We start from the raw sequence: 19121 nt of genomic DNA, 5'->3' as shown, positions 1-19121 counted from the left end.
TTTTCTTTCAGTTTCATTTGAACATTAACTTACCCCTCCTAGATCTTTAAGATCCTTTCCTATTTTTTCAGAGATCACATTTGATGGAATATCGAGGTAAAACACTTTTCCAGTGAGTGGTTTATATTTCAGTTTCTCTGGTTTTCCTACTTCTTTTTTCACGCTCTTCAGAGATTTTATTTTTTCTGTTTTTGCTTGCATTTCATCTGCTGCCAAAAAAAGAATTATATTGTATGAAATGTGGATTCTCTTTTTTAAAATGAAAGAAGGCAAGCTTCCATGTAATATAAAAACATTTAATAAAGACCTACATGTTAAACATGTCAAAAACAAGACATAAATAACAAAGAGTCCTTAGAAGTTGCTTTTTTTTTTTTTAAATCATGTCCTAAAATGGATTTTTTATTTCAGTTGCCATACAACACCATCAATTTTCTCATCCACTTTGCTAAGCATTTCCCATCTCCACAGTACAGTACATATACTACTGCTACTGTCACTGATTATCACAAGAGCACTATTTTAAAGGAAAAAGACTGGCCTCTCACTTTTTCATCTAAGAAAAAAGGGAACTCGTATAGAAGCAACAGAACAAAAACAAGTCAAAAGCCAGTGAAAAAGAAAAAAATAGGAGAGGAAGATCGTACTATTTATCTAATTTTTTAGCACCCATCAGAGACTCAGGAAGTCTGCTTGAAGTTCCAGAATCATTGTAGTTACAACCACTCCTTCTGTCCTTTTGAATTTTTCTCTTAAACTAAGAGACAACATACAGCAACTGAACCGTAGAATGAACCATAGAATGGTTTGAGTTGGAAGGGACCGCTAAGATCATCAGTTCCAACCCCCTGCTATACAGGCAGGGACACTTCCCTGTAGACCAGGATGCTCACAGCCCCATCCAGCCTGGTCTTGAATGCCGCCGGGGAAGGGACATTCACAGCCTCGCTCAGCAATCCATGCCAGTGTCTTAACACTCTCACAGTAAAGAAATTTTTCTTGATATCAAGTCTAAATCTACCCTCTTCCAGTTTAAAGCCACTTTCCCTCGTCCTGTCGCTACCTGTCCTTACAAAGAATCCCTCTGCAGCTTTCCTGTAGGCCTCCTTCAGGTACTGGAATTAAAAGCCCAATGATCAACTCAGAACCATCCACTCAAGTCTGTCAGAATAGACATTTAAATAAGGAAATTTAAAGAATTAAAATAAATCAGTCTGGTTAAGAATTAAGTCTCATTTCAGAAGAGAAACCTTGTATGTACACTGAGTATCAACCAAAAAAAAAAAGAAGGAAAAACAAAAAATCCACCAGAAATTGCTAAAAAACAGAAATTGGGCAATTTTATTTTACCACTATATAAATTCATGAATCGCCACACTTAAATAACATGTGCAGCTTTAAGAGGAAAAAAGGTGCATGAGGAGCAGTGTGTGTACACTACAACCAAGAAAGAGAAAAAAAGTGTAAAAAAAGATTATCAAAAGCATGTGGAATTCTCATAAATAGGTGGTCAGTGAGCAAAATAAGTGACTTAAGGAAAATACGATAAACAAAATTAAAAAGAGCAGAGATAATGGATGAATAGTTTATTTCAGTACAAGAACTATGGGGCATAAACCCCAAACCAGCAGCTAGGTAGAAAATAAAAAGAAACTGAAACCGTATGTACCAAAGGACACAATCAACAGAGGGATGAAATTCTGAAGGAACTAATGCACAGAAGAGGAATACTTTGAGGGATCCTAAATGCACTCAAGTGTGAGCGACCATTCCTACTTGCATCCATTCCAGGAGTCCTTTTACAACCTATGATGGAGGCTCAATCATCCAAGCCTGGCATATTGGTGGTTTTACACCACTTTTCTCCTCAGTGACTGCGGTCAGCCCCTGGTTACTTCTCCTTTGGAGAAGTTCAGAAAGGACAGAGGGCTGCCGCAGGAAGTGAACAGGCATCTTTTAGAGTCAAAACAGTCCCTCTGCCACGCATTCTCTCCTTTGCTGAAACTGCCTTAACGGGGGAGCAAAGCCACCACTGATGCTGTATTCTCCCAGTAGTGGTTATGAACACGTAGAAGCAAAGCAGGAAGAGCAGTTAATTCGGTAGAATCTGAGAAAGCAGAAGAAAACAGGAAGCGTGGAAGCTTTGGACAGCGTAACTATTTGGAAGCTGAAGAGAGAAGGATGAAGTCTTGAGGCACAGATGAGCAGACGGGCAAGAGAAATTCTGAAGGGATCAAACACCGCTTTACACCCAGCACACACGGCACCTCAAACATTACTGCAATCACCACCGAAAAACACGCCCCGAACTCGCTAGCCGTAACGCAAGGCCCGCAGTTACTAACAGTTAGCAGCAGTTAGAAACACCGCGCCAGCAGCACTCCCCGCTCAGCCGCCCACCGCTCGCAGCCGCGCTGCGCTTCGTGCGCCCTGCGGATGGCAGCACGGCGCTGGCCATGGAGGGGCCGCGCGGGGCAGGGCCTGACGGCAGCCGGCTCGCGTCCCTCCTCAATTCAGCTTTTAACGTTCGATTCCCGACGCCGGGCGAAGCGAAAGGGCAAAATCGCCGAGAGGGAATGCCGGCGCGCTACCCTGCCGTAATAACGAAACCGGCCGCAGGCCTACCCGCCGGCAGCAGCCCCGGCCCCGCCACTTACGGGGACGCGCTCCTTTGTCGGTGACCTCCGCGGCGCCGGGTTTCATCTTCCCGCGGCCTCACATCCTCCTCTCCTCCCGCCGGGAGCCCCGCGGGCGCGGCGCCACCGTTACGCCTCCCTCAGCCCCCCCCGTCCCGCGGCGCAGCACCGCCCGGCCGCCCCCTCCCTTCGCCTCCCGGCAGACGAGGCCGAGCCTCGGCGCTCCGCGGCCCACGGGCGCCCGCCCCGGCCCGCGCGCTACCAACGGTCCGCCGCGTGCGAGCCCCGCCCCGGCGTGAGGGAGGGCGGGAAGGCGTCGTCAGGCGGGGTGAGGGGAGCGCGGAGGGACGGGAGGAGAAAAGAGGCCGCCGCGAGGGCGGGAAGCCCGCCTTGAGGCAGCGCCTCACCTCAGTGCCCTCCTCACACGGGAAGACGCGCTGCGGCTTCCCGCACGGTACTGAGGGCGTGGCGGCGGCAGGGGGAGTGCCTCAGCCCCGCAGGGTCCTAAATGCGTGGTGGGAGACGTTAGTATGGCGTGGAGGCGTCGGGGGGGCGAGTCCTGGTGCGCGTTGCTCAGTCGCCTCATCTTTCGTTTTAAACTCGGGGAACGTAGCAGAACATTCACAGAATCACAGAATTGGAAGGGGCTTCTAGAGATCATCCGGCCCATTGCCATTGTCCTGGCACTGGGCACCACTAGAAAGAGCCCGGCCCCATCCATTCGATTCCCTCACTTTAGGTATTTACAAACAGTGATAAGATCCCCCTCAGCCTTCTCTTCTCCGTGCTGAACAGTCCCATGTCTCTCAGCCTTTCCTCATCAGGGAGATGCTCCCAGCCATCTTTGCAACCCACTGCTGGACTCTCCCCAGAAGTTCCCTGGACTGAGGAGCTCAGCACAGGACACAGTACTCCAGGTGTGGCCTCACCAGGGCACAGTGGAGGAGGAGTATCACCCTGCTGGCTGCACTCTTTTTAATGCATCCTAGCATACCATTGGCCTTCTTGGCCACAAAGGCACACTGCTGGCTTATGGCCAACATGTTGTCCACCAGGACACCCAGGTCTTTCTCTGCAGAGCTCCTCTCCAGCATGTCAGCCCCTAACTTGTACGGAAGCATAAGGTTATTCCTCCCAGCTATAGTACTCTGCACATACCATCATTGAACCCCATTAGGTTCCTCCTCATCCAACTTTCCAGCCTGTCCTATGGATCAAATACAAAGCTTAGATCAATACAAACTAATAAAGTCACAACTGCACTTATTAAATCTGTGTGCATTTTCAAAAGTATGGCCCTCAGCCATCGGATTTGTTTTTTAGGTGGTCCTGTGTGGAGCCAGAAGCTGGGCTCAATGATTCTTGTGGATCCCCTTCAACTCAGGATGTTAAGTCATTTGGGGATTTTGTGTCCTGAAAATGGGCTCGTTTGGCTTTTTGTTTGTTTTTCTTTTTGTTTTCTTTTTCTGCCTAGATTTATGTTAGCTCCTTATTTCTAGATTCTGTGCTTACATTTCTAAGGTATTGAGTTCTTGCCTATGAAACTGCACAGCAGGATTTGTTAAAGGAATTAATATTTACTAGTAGCATTAATGCCAGTCAGTCACTGCTTGTTGTTTGAGGAAATTCCTCAGGAAGCCATTACCAACAGGCTGTGATTTGGATTCACCAGGAGACCTCTCTGGATTTTCACATAGGAACGACAGAAGCAAGAGGGGGATCTGGACATAGTGCTCTGCTCTACTGCAGTGTATGGGCTGCAGGCAGGGCATTTACCTTTGTACAGATCATTGACATGCTCCTAAGGCCTTTGTTGCAGCAAAAATGTAAGGTATGTTACATATTTAATGTGGTTTGTAAAGTATCATGTAATTTGTGTTAAAAAGTTTAGGAAGTTTTCCTGTTATTTAGAAAACTTAATTTCAAGCAAACAAACAAAACCCCACAAAACCAAAAACCTGAATTCCCTATATTATATTTTCTTACATTACTGCTTATATGTAATGCATTAGTAAAAATTAAAAATATTTTTTTACTTGATTTTTCTGCAAGTTGTAAGCACAGTCTTGCAATATACTTCTTCTGTTCCTTAACAGATTTTTCTTCTCTGGGGATAAAGTGATGGCTGAGATGAGTAGTAGTAATTTCAGCAAAACAACCACTATTCAGCAGGCAGTGTCCTCTTGCTGCGGAGCTATAATTACATCATTGTTTGGTAAGGCAAACTATTAAGCTTGCTACAGAGAAAATCTTTGCAAAGTGATTGCTCTTTGGTTTGATGGAGTGTGCTGACTGCATATATGTGGTTTGTAAACTTCTGCTAATATGTTCATTAAGTATGTTTTGTTTTTTTTTAATTATATCAAATATGGTGGTTAATTGAAATCTTTACCCTCCCTGATAACGTTTAACTATTTCTGAAAATAAGAGTAATTTTAAACTTTTTTTCCTTTGTCTTTTTTCACTACTTGCTTTCTGGAAAAACAAACAAACAAACAACAACAACAAACAATAAAAATGATTTTCCATCCTTTCTGCCACTTGAAAATAAATTCTAAATAAAAGTTTACAGTCCAGGAAACCCTGTAAGGCTGGACACCGTGACGTGAGATGTCCTCTTCATGTTACCACTGCAGTAGTAACATCAATTTACTTGCTATGCTGTTGTACTCAATATCAGAGCATTTTATCGTTTGTTTCCTTAAGCAATTTTAAGGATATTTTTTTTTGTAAGGTCTTTCAAACTTGCAGATAATCTGTGAAATTGAGCTTTTACTTTTATTCAGTCCTCTAGCTCATGACCTCCTTTCCCATGTGCACCTAAGGAGGCACTGGTTCGTTTAGATTCAGTGCTTCATATCTCTGGGAGCTCATCAAGCTTATTCTTCATATTTCTGTTACTTTTTGCCTTAAGCTAGCCTTTGGTTCTGACTTTTAACACTGTCTAAGCTGCAGAGAAATGTACAATTTTCTAAGCATGACTCCTCCCCCCAAAACCTTCCAGATTCTTATGAATTAGGATCTTACCAGGACCTTGCCAAATTCAGTCTATTCATTCTGTCATTACACAGTGTGTCCTGTGATATTAGGTAAAGTAGTAGGCAAAGCTACATCGGACCTCTAGAATTCCCAAGATGTATTTCAACTCTTTGTGCATAAGGTTCTAGTTTAAGGTATTGGTATTCAAGGTCTTAGCAGGTATAAGGAGACCTTTTCCTTTCTGAAGTGGTACCTGGGGGACCAGGAAGAGTTATGTGCAATTGGCTAAATGATAATAAAAGCCAAATTTTATATAACTGAAATGAGCCACAAGAGTCACATCAAGATCCCTGCATTTAGACACAAAAATGTGAGCAGCAGATGGTCATCAACGGAGAGCTAAGGAGTAAATATTTGCCTGGGCACAAGCACCTTGTATACACATGCTGGGTTATTTGACCTAGTCACAGCTGCTACTTAATGAAATTGTAGGTTCTGTGTCATATCTGTCCATTGTGTAGATATTTTGGATACCTTGGAGTCTCGCATGGCACTGCTGTGTGTAGGTAACTGACTGAAGCCCCGAGTCAATGCAATCAGGAGAGCGGTCCAGCTGACAAACAACTGCAGTGTTCAGCATGTCTAGGACTGTTGTGTTCAAGTGCTGGATGGGAAGCAAAAAAATGTTCCCTAAGCCTACGTTTACTTCTCAACAACTCTAAAGTTTTAGATCTGCTCTACACAGAGGAAAGAAGGAAAGTAGTCACAAATTTAAAGTTTGTTTGTTTGTTTTCTTTTGAACATCACTATTAAGATTTGTTTAATGAAAAAGAATAAATGTGTAGAAAATGCTGTGGTTTTTTACGTGCTTGAGGACAAAATCTGAAGTTCTCTGGTATGCCATTTGTAAAAAGTTAGCAGCCAGAGAAGAGTAGCACAGCTTTTAATAATTTCATGCAAGTTGGCACAATGTGTTTTTTTTTTTTTTGTGAGCTTTGTTTATTCCAAGCAGTTCTTTGTGCAACTGTTAGTAAGTTAGAAATGACAAATAGGGGATGTATAGGTTGGGTGGGTTTAGGTGGTGGTGATTGCTTGCTTTCCCCCTCTGGCTGATTACATTGTAAAATAGTTCTCACTCTTCTTCCCTATCTCCCATCCCCAGAAGAACAAAAGTTGTAAAAGTTCCTGATTAATTATGTACACACTTCTACATTTTCAGGTTATAAAGTGTTTCTAAATGACTACTTTGCTTCATTTTAGTAACTCCTCTTGATGTTGTCAAAACTCGACTGCAAGCCCAAAGCAATCCGTTCCCCAAAGGTAAGCAGTGTTCTGCAGTTGAGGGCGCACTTCGCTCTTTGCTGTCGCACTTAGCCGGTAATTGTCACAGTGCTGAGTAGCACAATGGCTTTCTTTTTTTCTCAGTAGCTACGTTTGTATAGATACAATGGAAAAAAAAATCTTGTGAATCAGTTTCATGTAAAGTAGGCTGTTTGATCTCTTTCTCAGTATGGAAGAATGTATAAATATTACTCAATTGAGAAAAAAAAAGCTATTAATACATTACTAAATATTTTGATAAGGGGCTTATGTGATCACTGTGTTAAGTCAAAGTCCCTCTCCTCCAGAATCCAAAAAAAGTTGAAAAAGAGTAGTAAAAGTCTTATCTAAGTCTTGTTACCTGGGTTCTAAATAGATTAATACATTCTGTGCTCAAAGACTTGACTATTTACTTGTCATTAATAAATGAGATTTAAAAGAAAAAGAGATGGCTGCTGTAGAAGTTTCTTGTATATGGAAATAAGTATTTGCAGTAAGAGTTGACATAAATTAAAAAAAAGTAAAATGCTTGTTGTTGGTACTTTAGTAAATTCTAAACTCTTCAAAAGTGTGAAAATGAGTGTGGGACTCAGTATGTTTTTGTAATGGCAGTAGTATTTTATTTAGCAGATTCAAAGTACACGGTGTAGAAGAAATAAAAATTAGAGAGCATGATCAAATGCAAATATAGATTTGCCTTAGATCTAATACCTCCATCCATAACACGGATACACTGAAAGCTCAGTAAGAGATTTGAAAGTCAGAAACATATTCAGAAAGCACAAAGGTGACACTCAGGACTTGTGTCGTTGTCTTTTATCCTTCAGCAGGTGGCACTGCCACACAGCATGTCTCCCTGAGCCTGTGAGGGCAATTTCCTTTCCTCTGGCACTGCGAGGGATACCTTTGTTTTCTTTTTCCCTGTACCTTTGTTTTCTCTTTCCTTCTACCTGGTCTGTTGATATTGACTTTTCAAAGCTACTTTCTCTCTATTTTTCTAACCAGAGATAAATCTGTCTCACCACTATATCCAATTTGGAATTGCTGCAGGTTAAGAACAATCATTTTAAAAAGCATTAATTACACTTCTGTACACTGTTTTATTAGGAAAATGTTTTGTATACTCCAATGGCCAGATGGATCACACGTGTGTTTGTGAGAATGGAGATGGCAAGGCATGCTATAAAAGAAATGGGCATTTCAAAGGGACATTGGTAAGGACATTTCATATTTATATGAAGGTGTACATTGTAACATTTTTAAATGGCATACTGTGCATTTTTAAAATTTATCTATTTATTTAAGTTTTTGCTGTTGTTTGAGAGGGTATTCATGTGGTTACACAGCGTAGTTTAGGTAGTGATTAATGATGCCTTCTTTAGCTGAAAATGCAAATTCCTTTGGTAAAATGAGTAAGAGAGCAGCTGCACAGCTTCTTGTTGGACTGCTATTATATTACACACGTGATCAAGGGTTTTTCAGAATTTAATATTTGAGAAGAATGAAGTGTTCATGAAATAGCTCCTTGAATGGTTTTACCATGACCAAATTTTATTGAAATTAATAACTTGTCTGAATATTTCAATTAACTTTATCATATAATTTTTAGAAAATCACTTACTTTTCTAACTGATATTATGATGTGCCCATTTTTGCAGTAACAAGATAATTCATGAAGAAGAATAACTATCATATCGTCAGATGTCCTTTCATAAAACAGCGCAGTAGAGAAAAATATGGTAGCCATGGTAGTTTGCCCATGCCAGAACCATTCAAATGTTCTGATATGTTTGTCCATACCATTAGTAAGATACATACATTTGCTGCTCAGACACTGGATTTTGTTGCATCGTTTCTCCTGTCATTTATCTGTACCTTCCTGGACTGTAAATTTCTTGATTCAGCGTTATGAACACTGAATGTGTATGTCCAGAACTAACAAAGACAAAAGAAGCTCGAAGAAAACAAAATGTTAGTGCTAGCCCTTTTTGTAACCTATCAGGTTCAGTATCTTCTAAGGCCCTGTAGTAAAGCCTGGTTTTGACCATATTCTAATCTGTCAAATTTCAGCCTCTTCCTCCCAAAAGATTAAGAAAAATAAGTTCCCTAATATTAGGGAATTTATCTCCTGAAGATGTTTTCAATTCATTGGTCATCAAGGTTCAGTGTTCCTCTGCTGTCAGTGGCCTGGGAAACGTATGGGCAGCTGTGATAAGTTGTAAGCTTCCAAATATATCATATATCATATACAATTTGCAGATGTCTTGTCACTTTTCAGGAAAATAATGTATCAAAGAATCAAGAGTGAATTGCTATTTCATGCCTAGAAACTTTGTTCTTTACTAAAAAAAATATTTTAGTCATTAGTTTTGGGGAAGATTGGCTGCTGTGGCTGCTGTATTTGTTCTGAAGATAACTTATTCACAGGGCTGTCAGTTATCTAGTACTTACAAACTTACTAGTTTGGCCCTGTAAAGATGGAAGAAAATAGTTAATTTCAAGCACAAATATTCCTGCTCGTCTCAGAGGAACTACTTGTATAATTGAATTTGATGGCTATCATAAGCAATTACAAAATAGCAATCTTAGAATCATGAGCTGTTTTAGAAACACACTTCTAAAGAAAAGCTTTGCAGCTAATTATTGCTCTTTGCCTGGTTATATTTTTAGGATGCTTTTGTGAAAATTATTCAAATAGAGGGAATTAAATCTCTCTGGAGTGGACTTTCCCCAACGCTGTAAGTAATTTCATTTTTAGACAAATAAGTGATTTTAAAAAATTTGCTACATCTGAAGATAATGGTGTCATCAGTTTGATCAGAAACACTTGGAGGCAGTATCTTTCCCACCAGAACTTGCTATTTCTTTTGCAACCTCTGCGGTATATTCTCACTATTTAAGCAGGGACATCAAACTTTTCATTTTGCCTTTAGAAGATGTATCCTGTGTACTGTAACTTCCCCATTGGTAGCATCATCGAATCACAGGATCTGTGTTGATTGTTTGAGATTGTTAGTCTGTGATATTTGCTGGCCTAGATTGTTACTAATAGCACAGTTATTTCACAATTGTGTTTCCTTACTCAAGCAAATATCCATACAAGATGGCTGACTTTATTCTCCTGCTTTCCTTGTACTAATTCAGATTCCCTCTCTTATATTTTAGAATAATGGCCCTTCCTACCACAATAATTTATTTTACCTGCTATGAAAAACTGAGTGAAGCTCTGAGGTCTAGACTAGGAGAAGATAATGACCACATTCCACTTGTTGCAGGTTCCTTCAGCAGATGTAAGTTGTCTCACGTTTAGAGAGAAAAATGAAATACAATATCTGTATTCTGTTTTCATTTCTTCTGCTTTTCCTCTCCTCTCTCTCTCCCTTCATTCTTCTCTCTTTTCAGCGAATTTGTTGTGGCTTTAAAAATGGGTAATATTACGTGGAGCTGGGCATAGGAAGGAATACTACATTTTCCCACCATTTCTTCAGTAATATAACCCTCTTACTTGGACTGATGTGATTTATTTTGGCTGTCATATTATCCTGGGCTACATCAAAAGAAGTGTGGCCAGTGGATTGAAGGAGGTGATGTCCACCTCTACTCTGCCCTTGTGAAGTCTCACCTGGACTACTGCGTCCAGGCCTCAGATCCCCAGCACAAGAAAAATGTTGAGCTGTTAACTGAGTCCAGAGGAGGCCACGGAGCTGATCAGAAGGTTGGAGCACCTCTCTTGTGAAGAAAAGCTGAGGGAGCTGAGCTTGTTCAATCAAAAAAACAAGAAAAGGGTCTGCAGGGACTTCATTATGGCATTTCAGTACTTAAAAAGGGCCAGCAAGAAAGCTGGTGGGAGACTCTTTATCAGGGAGTGTAGTGGTTGGACAGGGAGTAATGGCTTTAAACTAAAAGAAGGTAGATTTAGGTTAGATATTAGGAAGAAAATCTTCACCATGAGAATGGGGAAGCACTGGAAAAAGTTGTCTAGAGAGGCTGTGGATGCCCCATCCCTGGAAGCATTCAAGGCCAGATTGGATGGGATCCTGGGCAGCCTGATATAGAAAAGGTGTCCATGTTCATGGCCGGGGAGGTGGAACTACATGTCCTTAAGGTTCCTTCCAACCCAAGACATTCTATGGTTCTTTTTATCAAATATATAAGGCAACGTGAGACTTAATTTCTAATGTTCAGGAAATGTTACTTGTAGTAACTTGTAAATCTTGATTTTTTAAAAACCCCACCTTTTTCTCATTTTCAGTTGGTTCAGTTACTGTAGTGAGTCCCCTGGAGCTGATCAGAACTAGAATGCAGTATCACACGTTGTCCTACAAGCAACTGCACTTGAGCATCAGAAGTAAAGTGGCCAGAGATGGGTGGCTTTCACTATGGAGAGGCTGGAGCACCACTGTCCTGAGAGATGTACCTTTCTCAGGTGGGGTTTATTTCAGATGAAAGTCTACGTTATGTAAGATACGTTTTTTCATGATTCCTTTGCATATTTTTTTGTATTTTTATGTTATTATGCAAGAATGATTAGCTTTAAGAATAGATTTACTTGTTCTCTTTTGAGTGTTTGTCTGTAATTTTGTTTATGGATGTCAGATTGTGTTCAGTGTTACTTTTCCCTTTCCCTATGTTTAGACTGTTCCGTCTTACGTAATGTCTGTTTTTTAAGGCTTTTGTAGGAAATGTTCTCTACGATAGGTATACTGGCTATTTCCTTATAGAGGGACATTCTGTATATGTGTTCTGATGTTTGATCTTGAAAAAATGTACAAAGACAGGATGACACAGTAGTTAGTGTCTTCGGGCATGTTTGCTAGCAAGATGAATGAGTTTGTATAACTGTTCCAGAAAGGATGAAACTAGAGCACTACTTGGCAGTGCAGCTTCAAAGCTGAAAGTCTACAAGAAAAGTCTGACCCAGTGCTATACTTTAAGATAAGTGGGACAAAGGAGATCATTTGTTGTCCAATTTTGTTAAAGCTCTGCTGTCTCTTGAGCTTTGGAAATAATTGGACAAGAGTGCTGAAGGACGGTGTTCCAAATTATTAATGCCAATGGTTAAAACCCATGTTTCTTTGAGGCCCTTTATTGTCAGGGCACTTGGGAATAATCGGGCAGCAGTTGTTTTTAAGGCTGTCTCTGTCCTTTGGATGGTATCAGGAATTACACCTTTTAACACCTTGTGTTGATCCAGAGAAATGCTTCAAACCCGTTTTCAGATATTTAGCGTAGAGCTGCACTTAGTTCTGGTAACTTACATAACTGCTATTTCAGGTGTTTTGTTTTCAGTATGAATAATACTCTTTTTCTTTTGCTTTGCTACTGGTAGATATTTAAAGAAAGTCCTTCTGCTGCATTTCCATCTTAAGAATATGCTGTTCCTTGATGAAACTTAATTTCACTTTATATGATAAGGAAGGCTTCTGAATGTGTGAACAAACACTTTCTTTAAGGCTAAGAGAACAGTATTCAAAATTCATCTTTTGCTTAAAGGGCTTCCTGTCCGATATTTATTTGCAATTCACTCATTTTCTCTGTCTGCCAAATGCATTGTTCTCTTAGAGCTTCAAAAAGGATTCTAAAATTCTTCTTCTCGTTCTTATTGTCTGATTACAAGTAGAAACTCTTGCTCTACTACTGTAGTGACATGGCAGAAGCCAGTTGTCTTTCCATCTGGTGCTTTTAACAGAGTGGAATGAGTATTGGTATGAGAGTTTGGTATGAGAGTGCACAAAGGGGAGGGAACCAAGGTGATGTGTGTGCTCTCTACTCTTTTCACATGCTTGTATCCAAGCCTCAAAGCTGATGATATAAATGATGAGTATTTAATCCTGATTAATGTTTCAGAATGTGTTTTCTGAATATTTTTCCTTATAAGCACTCTCTTTGCAGTTATGTTCCTTTAAAGCCTTCTCTTTGAATGATACACCAACAGCATCGTGAGTTCTGGTATTTTTACAGCAGTCCCCACCTTCGCTGCAGTTAGCTTTCTCTAGAGGAATTGAAGTCAGTGTAACAGTTTGTATTAGAAAGCAGCTGCTCTGTGAGAACTCTCACGTAGCACAGAATGACAATGTTAGCAGCGCAGCACAGAGTCCCACTGTGTTAACCCAAGTGTGAATGATATGCTTCCGCAATGTTCCTTGGACAGCAAACTGACTTGCATAAACCTCAAGGTGTGGGTGCCTGATAGTAGCACAAGAGCTGGATTAACAATAGCAGTTGAGTTATCAAGCAATGTTGCAGAGAACATACATGTGAAATGTATGGAGGGAAGGGAGTCTTGCACATGCCCTAAATTTGGATTTAATTTACACTAAATTAGGGTTACATATATTTCAATAGTAAGCTTTCCCAATCTCTGAGAGACAGCCTAATTTACTTTTGCAAAATACTGGAAGCTTGGTTTCCACAGCAGGAAAATACTTTGATATTTCTGCACTGCCACAAGATGCAGAACTCAGTGCTGAATGAGTCACAGCTATCTTTTAGAGTGCACACCTCTCATTTGCAGTATGTATTTGACCAACTGCACAGGAAAGTACTCCGTAATTCAGCTCAGTAACTTCTGCATTCTAACTAAAACTCATTAAAGTAGAAAGAATACAGTTTATTGCAGCAGAAGAGAACAAAAATAGATGTTACTTCTGAAAGTTTTTCCTCAGAAAGCCTCTGCGAGGACTGTGGAAGGCAAGTCTCTTCTCAGTAATTCCAGAGAGCAAAGCCATATTTCTTGGTTATGTCAGAATTAAATGTTATATAGGGTGGTCCAAAACAATATGAGACAGCCTTGTGGAACCTCTCATCTTCTATGGAACACATTTTTGTAGAGTTACCAAGATTTATGAAATATAGGAAATATCCCTGAAAACATGGAAAATAATTAGAAACTTCCATTCTGATTTATAGACTATCACATTAAAATAATCTGATCTATGAGTTTTGTACTGCTTATGTTAGATTGTTTTAGGATAGGAGATACTTTATGGGAATGACAAAGTGATTTGGCTAATTTGTATCATATGAAATTTGGAATATGTGTATGGAGATAAGGTGAACTGGATGGGCTGTCAGAACAATTCTGGTTTCCTTTCAAATTTGGTTTCCCTTTGATCCTATTACTACTGTAGAGTTCTTACATCTGTCACTGATAAAAAAGTTGAACCTAAATACAAATCTGTTGTAGTACAAGGTTTGTTTCTTTTGGTTTTGCTTTTTATGACCATAGCAGTGTACTGGTATAATTATGAACGTTTCAAGAAGATGATGTGCAAGAGTGCTGGTGCACGTGAACCAACCTTTTTTATTGCTTTTACTGCAGGAGCAGCATCGGGCTCTGTAAGTACACATTTTTGTTTCTACTACTGCTCTTTATTATCGTCACTAATCAACTATTTATCTACTTACAAGTGAAGTGGCTATACATGATTCTCTCAGAAATGATCATAGAATCATAGCTTCACAAGGTTGGAAAGGACCTACAAGATCATCTAGTCCAACCATCCTCCCATCACCATTGCTACCACAAGCCACTAAACCATATCTCGTAGCTCCCCATCCAGACGCCTCTTAAACACTGCCAGGGACAGCGACTCCACCACCTCCCTGGGTAACCATTCCAGTGCCTGACCACTCTCTGAGAGAAAAAGTTTTTCCTTATGTCTAATCTAAATCTCTGGCACAACTTGTAGCCATTTCCTCAGGTCCTGTTTGTTGCTTGTGAAAAGAGGCCAAACGCCTCCCACCATGATGTATGTTTTGAAGTGCATCTACCTCAGTCACACACAGTTTGGCATTCAAGCTGATTAGGTGTGTCTGAACAGTTCAAAGTGTTCTGAAGTACAAGACTTCAATAATATCACGTGCTTTTAAATTGTGTGCAGCTTTTTATGACTTTTTACTTGTTGGTAATCTAACAAACACTAGAACTGTGGCTTGATTTTTCCTAATAGATCGCAGCTGTCGTAACTCTGCCATTTGACGTAGTGAAAACACATAGGCAGACTGAAATTTGGGAGAGTGAGACTTCACAAAGTAAGTTGCAGGTCATAACATTGTTAAACAGCTGTCTTTAACCTGTCTGCTAACCACGTCTGCTGCCGAACACTCAGAATTCCCTTTAGATTGGATTGCTCAGCAATTCCTGCAGAACTGTTTAATAATAATCCATGTGTTTAATATATGCAGTGAAGCTGGTTCTTCTAGCCACAATTAAAAAAACGAAAACCACAAGACATAATGCTTGGGTCTATGGATTTTTGGTAGGCACTTTAAATATTCATCTCTTCAGTTTCCCTAAGAATGATATCACTAAGCATTTTTGTCTTTTCCACATTGAAACACTTCGTACAATAATACTTATCTCCTGAGATAAAAACAGTATCTCATAAATGATACAGAGGGACAAGGGTGTGAGTACAGTACAACTCATAGTAATATGTGATATAAATTACAAACAGAAAATCCAGAACAATTACAGTAAGACAGACTGATTGCCAACATACAGACATTCCCTATGTGAATGGGGAAATATTTCAGCTCTTATAAAACATCCATGTGAACTGGGTTCTATTGAAAAAGTCTTTTCAGTTGATGAGAATAACATGAAAAAATGTTTGCACATTCACTACCAGTTGATACTAGAAAACAAAAACAGCCATGTAACTCTTAACACATTTTATTTAATAAAAATATTGTTTTTTTTTGCTAGAGTTTAGGCTACAGAAAAAGTGCTTTCTTTGCTCAGGTTATGTATTTTTAACCATTTTTTTTGTGTGTGTGATTTCAAAGAAATGATTTTTGAGGGCATGTCAGTAATTACCCCATCAATTTTAAAGGACAAAGGGATTTCTTCTTTTTGTTCTCTGTTCAGCAGAGCGCCACTACGTTTTTCAAGCAATTCAAGTTGTATGTAAAAATATAGCTTTCCATTACCTGGGACTTGAATCAGTGAGGGACTTCTATTAACCTGAACACAAGTTAGATTCTGGCTTTAAGATTAAATAAGAATAGAAAGATGGAGTAACCAAACATGAGGTTCTGTTTAGAAGCTCATTTAAAGGCACTCATTCAGAAAGATATCATGAAAACACACTGATCACATTTTGGCATAAGGTTTTATTCTCTTAGGTAAAATACCTTTTTTCTGGTGTAATTCTTGAAAGACATTTATGTTTCTTTTGCAGAACTGCATAAGATTTATAAAGTCAAATATAAATTGTTACCGTGTTTCGATTCTTCCCTTGTACTGATGAATGTAAGAATTCATTGCTAACACCTCTTTGAATCACAGTTAGCTGCCTAATATTTATTTGGCTGATACAAATTAGATATATGTTTTAAATTTCAGTATGGTTATCTCTAACTGGTACTGGTTGCATTCTTTCCAAATGGAGCTGTTGTCAGAGCTGGATCCTCACAATGCATCTACAGTTTCTCTACTACTGCCAAAATACATCACAGCTTCCAGATGCTGTAGGATGTTCCTCATAAATACACGTTATGAAATTTTATCTAAAAAAATAAGATCTTAGCTTCTTCCATATTATAGATCAAGGAAAACAGCACGTGCAGAGTGAAGTACCACAAACAACTCTTCTGTTTAAAGCAGTTGGACATGTCTGCAGTGCAGATGGCTTCTTGGTGCAGTTGTCTGTGGTATCTGAATCATCTATACCAGGGCCTGCAGCCTACATCTCATAGATCCATGCTTTCTCAAACATACACACTTTGGGGGTGTGAGATGATTTTCATCAACTTAGACTTTTCAAACTTTGGTAAAATCTGCAAAGCGTCCTATCTTAATTATTACACTCATTCTTATGACTCATTATATCAGTTCTCAAAACTCACCTTTAGATCCAGCTTACCATAAAACACAAGTTCACTTTTGAAAATGATCTTTTAGCTGCATGTATAAGGTGACCTGGAGTGAGATAAGCTCATCTGAACGTTATGCAATATTTTCAGTTATGTCAGTTACTCCAGTAGCAAATATTGTCTCTGTTTGTAGAATTTACTGTAGGCATTACTGTGATCTTTTTCTGTGTTGTGCTATTTTAACTTCAATATTAATTTACATACTGCATAAATTTAACATTCTATATAAATAACTTCATATGTACATACATAAATTACAAGTTAAGATAAATTGAAGCTTATCATTGCATCCAAAGCAACATTTGATTTTTAAAAATCTTTTTTTTTCTGTGGCATTGTCTGTACTGTTTAATTCACTGTTCTGTTGTACTCCATTGAGATCCACAGAGGGACTGTGCGTCTACCTGGGCAGTTATGAGGAAAATTGTTGCTAAAGAAGGGATTGCTGGATTATTTGCTGGTAAATCTTTTGACATCTTTCTAAAAAATCACACTAAAGTTTTTTGATTATTAACATTGTTAACATTGTTAACATTGTTAACATTGTTAGATATTAGCATGCATAAATTATGTATTTCCATCTTTGTGAACACTGCCAGTAATGGAACAGACTGTAAAGTAACAGAATGCGCACATGCAGAGAGAATCGTGTCCCTGTCTTCTTGAATGTCTCTCCCAGCTGAGAGGCTACCAGCCTCTGCTCCTCCTCTGCCAGCAGCTCTGCACTGATGCTGCAGGGAGGGCCCAGCCTGGCTCCATAGCCACCTCTGCTGGCCTGGAGCATAGCAGCCTGCAGGTCGGGCTACTCCACCTCTGTGGGGAGATGAAGCAGGCAGAAATAGGAGGTGCTTCAGTCAGGCAGGCTGCACAGATGACAGAGATGAGGGCATAATGTCCTTACCATGGTAACATCTCTCATCAGTAACACTGGTATTTTGAGAAACGTGGACGCAAAGAACATCCCAATCCTACAGTGTTATATTCTGGAATCAATATAATATGACCATTTAATGGCACAAGAGTGATTCAATCTGAAAACAGATGAGAATGAATGCTTTCCTTTCTTTTCTGGACAGGTATTACTCCACGGCTGTTTAAAGTTGCTCCTTCTTGCGCCATAATGATCGGCACGTATGAATATGGGAAGGCTTTCTTCAGACATTTAAATGAAAAGACAAACCAGCATCCTTAAGTCTCATTCATCCAATTGCATTAAGTCAAAATACATGGAGAAACTTCATTTTTTCATTGTTTCACAAAGGATAAATTGGCTTTTTTTTCCCCTTAAGAAAAACACAAAGCCTTGAAATAGTTACTGAAAATTTTTTGAGTTCTCTCTTGCTGCTACAAAGAGAGGGAAAAAAAAAAAAAAAAAAAAGGCACTTGGACTGTTCCTCAGTGATGATTAAAAAGGAAAAATAATAAGCCTAGCCAGAATGATGAAGAATAACAACTGGTACTCTTAGTCTTCAGTGTGACTAAATATTTTGTTGGATGTTTAAAATAATGTTTAGACAATACTGTAGGTAGCCCAAGGAAGGGACATCTCCATAAGGAGGCTGATAGAGAGTAAATTCAATAAGGATTTGTTTAAGCTTGCTTAATACCTTTTCAATTCCGTAAATGTTTATTTGCAGCTCCATAATTTGTGCAAATGGATACTTTTGATTTTTAGGTTTATTTATAACAAGAAGTGTTTCAAGTCAAGCTGGATAAAACACATAGTGGCTATTAGAATCCCAGAGAACATTGTGAATACACTGCCAGATGCTGCAGTAGCTTTTTAGTTCAAGACAATATTCCTAGTGCATGCTCTTACTGGGAAGTGCACCTAGGCACTGAAACCAGCTGTGCTGGTGTGTTGAAGGAACATTCCAGAACATTCACGTTTGTGACCCCCCATAACACCTTGAAGATCCCAGAAAAGCTTCAAGACAGGCAGGCTCCTTTCAAGGGAGCGTTCCCCATGCATTGTTTGCATAGACAGCAGTCTTATTCTACTCTGATGAAGGTATCCCAGTGTGTGTTTCACCTTAGTAAAAACTCAGTGCACACTCTGAAAATGCCTTAGTTGTGGGGAAAGACATTAAGCAAGAAGTTTACAGCGTATGGTGCAGGCAAGACCTCTTGCCGTGATAGACATTTGACACTGTTCCTCCCCACTGTGTCTATAAAAGTAAGTTTACACCTTATTTTGAGCTTCTATAGTCAAAAGAGAAGAGAGAGCCAAAAGACAAAAAGCCATAACAGCAGATTTTGGGCCACACATGGAATATAGCAACAACAACATCTCTCTGTTGTCTGAGA

The 19121-nt window shown here is 39.6% G+C and overlaps 2 protein-coding genes across 5 annotated transcripts in view; one reads left to right on the top strand and one right to left on the bottom strand.

Annotated features, from left to right (window-relative positions):
- The window catches only part of DBF4 (DBF4-CDC7 kinase regulatory subunit), a 14867-nt gene extending 11806 nt beyond the window's left edge, over positions 1 to 3061 (bottom strand). The window contains exons 1-2 of one of the 4 annotated variants that reach the window (XM_085227367.1): positions 3044 to 3061; positions 34 to 206 (exon numbers count right to left, since the gene is read on the bottom strand). In XM_085227367.1, the coding sequence (XP_085083493.1) occupies positions 34 to 201 (168 nt within the window). In that variant the 5' untranslated portion in view covers positions 202 to 206; positions 3044 to 3061. Of the gene's footprint in view, positions 1 to 33; positions 210 to 2657; positions 2799 to 3043 lie in introns of those variants that run through there. The other 3 variants (XM_085227366.1, XM_085227364.1, XM_085227365.1) reach the window with 3 other exon arrangements.
- On the top strand, positions 2966 to 19121 carry SLC25A40 (solute carrier family 25 member 40). Its single transcript, XM_010712596.3, has 12 exons — positions 2966 to 3090; positions 4309 to 4467; positions 4733 to 4851; positions 6876 to 6935; positions 8043 to 8149; positions 9606 to 9673; positions 10101 to 10225; positions 11188 to 11361; positions 14164 to 14273; positions 14888 to 14969; positions 17194 to 17274; positions 17891 to 19121. Exons 3-12 carry the CDS (start codon positions 4758 to 4760, stop codon positions 18004 to 18006), a joined length of 1017 nt encoding a protein of 338 aa, XP_010710898.1. The 5' UTR covers positions 2966 to 3090; positions 4309 to 4467; positions 4733 to 4757; the 3' UTR covers positions 18007 to 19121.

This window comes from Meleagris gallopavo, chromosome 6 (genome assembly GCF_905368555.1).
Source record: "Meleagris gallopavo chromosome 6, MGAL_WU_HG_1.1, whole genome shotgun sequence".
NCBI classification, from domain to species: domain Eukaryota; kingdom Metazoa; phylum Chordata; class Aves; order Galliformes; family Phasianidae; genus Meleagris; species Meleagris gallopavo.
Note: the sequence above shows the minus strand (reverse complement) of the source record. Positions and strands in the feature narration are given on the sequence as shown.

Bases quoted from the DNA above. Each gene is read 5' to 3' on its own strand.
- SLC25A40 (XM_010712596.3), top strand. From the start codon at position 4,758: ATGGCTGAGATGAGTAGTAGTAATTTCAGCAAAACAACCACTATTCAG. The intron at 9,674-10,100 runs GTAAGTAATTTC...CTTATATTTTAG, and splicing joins AGTGGACTTTCCCCAACGCT to AATAATGGCCCTTCCTACCA. The intron at 14,970-17,193 runs GTAAGTTGCAGG...TACTCCATTGAG, and splicing joins GGAGAGTGAGACTTCACAAA to ATCCACAGAGGGACTGTGCG.